Source organism: Seriola lalandi, unplaced genomic scaffold (assembly GCF_002814215.2).
Source record: "Seriola lalandi dorsalis isolate HSWRI2012SDOR001 ecotype SW California unplaced genomic scaffold, Sedor1 jcf7180001974938, whole genome shotgun sequence".
In the NCBI taxonomy this organism is placed as follows: Eukaryota; Metazoa; Chordata; class Actinopteri; order Carangiformes; family Carangidae; genus Seriola; species Seriola lalandi.
In genome coordinates, this window is record NW_019445604.1 from 1 (window position 1) to 2648 (window position 2648).

Below are 2648 nucleotides of genomic sequence, written 5' to 3' on the forward strand. Positions count from 1 at the left end.
TCATGACATGACTCAGGATTCAGCCCACAACCATATGATGTAGCTGAAGCAAACTTCAAGAACATTTATTATTTGAAGGATGTGTCATTTTATGCTAATTCCTTATTGATAAACCAGGAGGGTATTTGTCAGCTTCAGCTGTTCGGCTCCCTCCAGTGTTACAGCAGATGGAGGTGACCTTGACCAGTGGAAGGCTGTAGCATTAATGACTGTTATGGAGTCTTGTGGTTTTTATCTGTTTTCACCATGCACACCATAAATTTAGTGTAGGTGCTGTTCTCTATAAAATGCATCATGCTAGTCATCAGTCAAAATGATTTTAATGATACTATGTGCTGACAGCTGGTTTAGCAAGTCTGCCCTGGGACGTTGAGGGGAGGGGTTGTACAGCAAACTGTTAAATTCCAATAGCTGCCAAGCGCATTCATTTCTTTTCTTCATTTCATTTCATCAAGACAAGCAAGGCATAGTACAACCATCACTTTTATTTTTGTAGTCCTGAAAAAAATAGTATAAAACAGCAACATTTTGTATTTTTGATGTACAGCACAGATGGCATTGTGAAAGCACTACAGGTCTTTATGATGGCTGCTTGTATTTATGGTGATATCAGAATTTATGATATTCCTTAACACTCACAGCAAGCTATGCGGAGAACAGGTATAATCTTAACATCTAAAAGCTCTTTTTTGTCCTCTCTCTTTGTCTTTTGCTGCCATTGTCACCCTCAGGATGGTATTGTCAATCCCACGGTCAGAAAGGACATGAAGGGCTCTCAGAAGCTTTACTGCTGTCCCATTGAGGGCTGTCCCAGGGGGCCCAACAGACCCTTCTCGCAGTTCTCCCTGGTTAAACAAGTAAGCTTTTCCTCCACTGACTTGTAAGCCTTTGCATGTAATCACAGTAAAATGATGAAGTTTCAGTTCTGTGAAAGAGCTCTTATTGTAATACTCAACACCAAATATGTTAGAAAAAAAACATTTTGCAGGAATGATGTCATACTGGTGGAGTTTATCACAGATGTAATAATGGTAGAGTTTTACAGAGTGTATGAAAAGGACTGCAAAGGGCTCTACATTCTTTAATATAGTAATGACATATGTCAAACACACTGTAATTTTTCTGTTGCTTTGGAATCTCTCAAGCAAAGCAATAACAAAAGTCAAGAGTTAACTGACATCGTGAAGTAGCATGGGAATGTGGGAGTTGTTGTCTCCCATTGCCATCAGCTACTCCCAGTTAGGATTCCTTCAGTGTCGGTTATGAGGAAATTTTTACCAGGAGCTGAATTATTCGTAGAGGTCTCCTCCTCTCCAAAACAAATTGACCAGGTGATTAAAACCGGTAAAGCACTGAACAAAGTAGTTTCACATAAAAAACTGACCCAAAGGTGCAGCAAGCCAAACTACCACTACCGTTTGCTCAGCTTGTTTCTCTGATTACTTATGATCCTGGAGTTCAGGATGTTTTTACCGAGAGCTGAATTACCCTCAGAGGTGTCCTCGCTAAAACAAATGGACCGGTGATGAAATCAGGTAAAAACACTAAATAAAACAGTTTCACCTTAAAAATCAATGTTTCCTTGGCACTGTTTTCGGCAGATACAGGACAACTCAGAGGGACTGGGAGCTGAGCTGTTAAAAAGCTATTAAAATATATAGTTAAAAACGACCAATATCTTAAGTGTAGTGTAAAAATGTGCCTTAAAACTGGATAAAAATTCAATTTTGACCACTTCTGGCAGACTACCACAATGCTTACGCATGCGCAAAGGGGATATGTCGCCGTTGACAGGCAACCAGATGAAACAGACTGTTGCTTTGATTAAAATTACAGAGTTCTCTGTGTTTGAAAATTGATGTAAACATTTGGGATAATGTAAGTACACAACTCAACATAATATATATCATAGATCTAGTCGATTTTAGACATTTTAATGTGGAAAAGTTACATATTATAGCTTTAAAAAGATATCATATTCAATATATTCTTTGTTCTTTGATCTGTTTCATTGTAGCACTTTATGAAGATGCATGCAGAGAAGAAACACAAGTGCTCCAAGTGCAACAATGGGTACAGCACAGAGTGGGACCTAAAGAGGCACATAGAGGACTGTGGGAAGACCTACCACTGCACATGTGGATGCCCCTATGCCAGCAGGGCTGCTCTACTATCACACATCTACAGGACAGGACATGAGATTCCCACAGAACACAGGCATGTACATTCATAGTGGAGAGTGTTTTTTATTGAAACTTTGTATAAGTTCTGGCTAAAAATCCATTTTGGCTGACTTTTTCTGTATCTGTTTTGTTTCTTTACAGAATTCCTCCAGTAAAAAAGCGAAAGATGGAGAAACTGTTAAGTGGTTCTGAAAAGGTTAAGAGCATTGAGTCAAGCTGTCAGATCATTCCTGCTACTAAAGAGCTGACAGAGACTGCTCTCCCTTCTCATACAACTGTTCAAATCCCAGACTCAGTGAGTCAGAACTCAAACCCACGTAAGAGCCTCCAGAAGTTGCTTCTACCAAAGCCCAAGATGGCATTGGTTAGTGTGCCTGTGATGCAGCTAGCGCACCTGCCTGTCCTCCTTCCATCCACAGAAAGTGGGGCTCTGAGGTCTGTAGTGCTGGCAGTAGACAGCCAAGG

At 40.2% G+C, this 2648-nt stretch overlaps 1 protein-coding gene across 1 annotated transcript; it reads left to right on the forward strand.

Moving 5' to 3' along the window:
- Positions 1-463: 463 nt before the first annotated feature.
- Positions 464-2641, forward strand: LOC111654863 (ATM interactor-like; the record flags this gene model as incomplete). The annotated part of the gene is made up of 3 exons (XM_023406023.2): positions 464-857; positions 2018-2217; positions 2325-2641. Coding segments are annotated over exons 1-3 (727 nt in total), but the record flags the coding sequence as incomplete, so codon positions are not given.
- Positions 2642-2648: the final 7 nt, after the last annotated feature.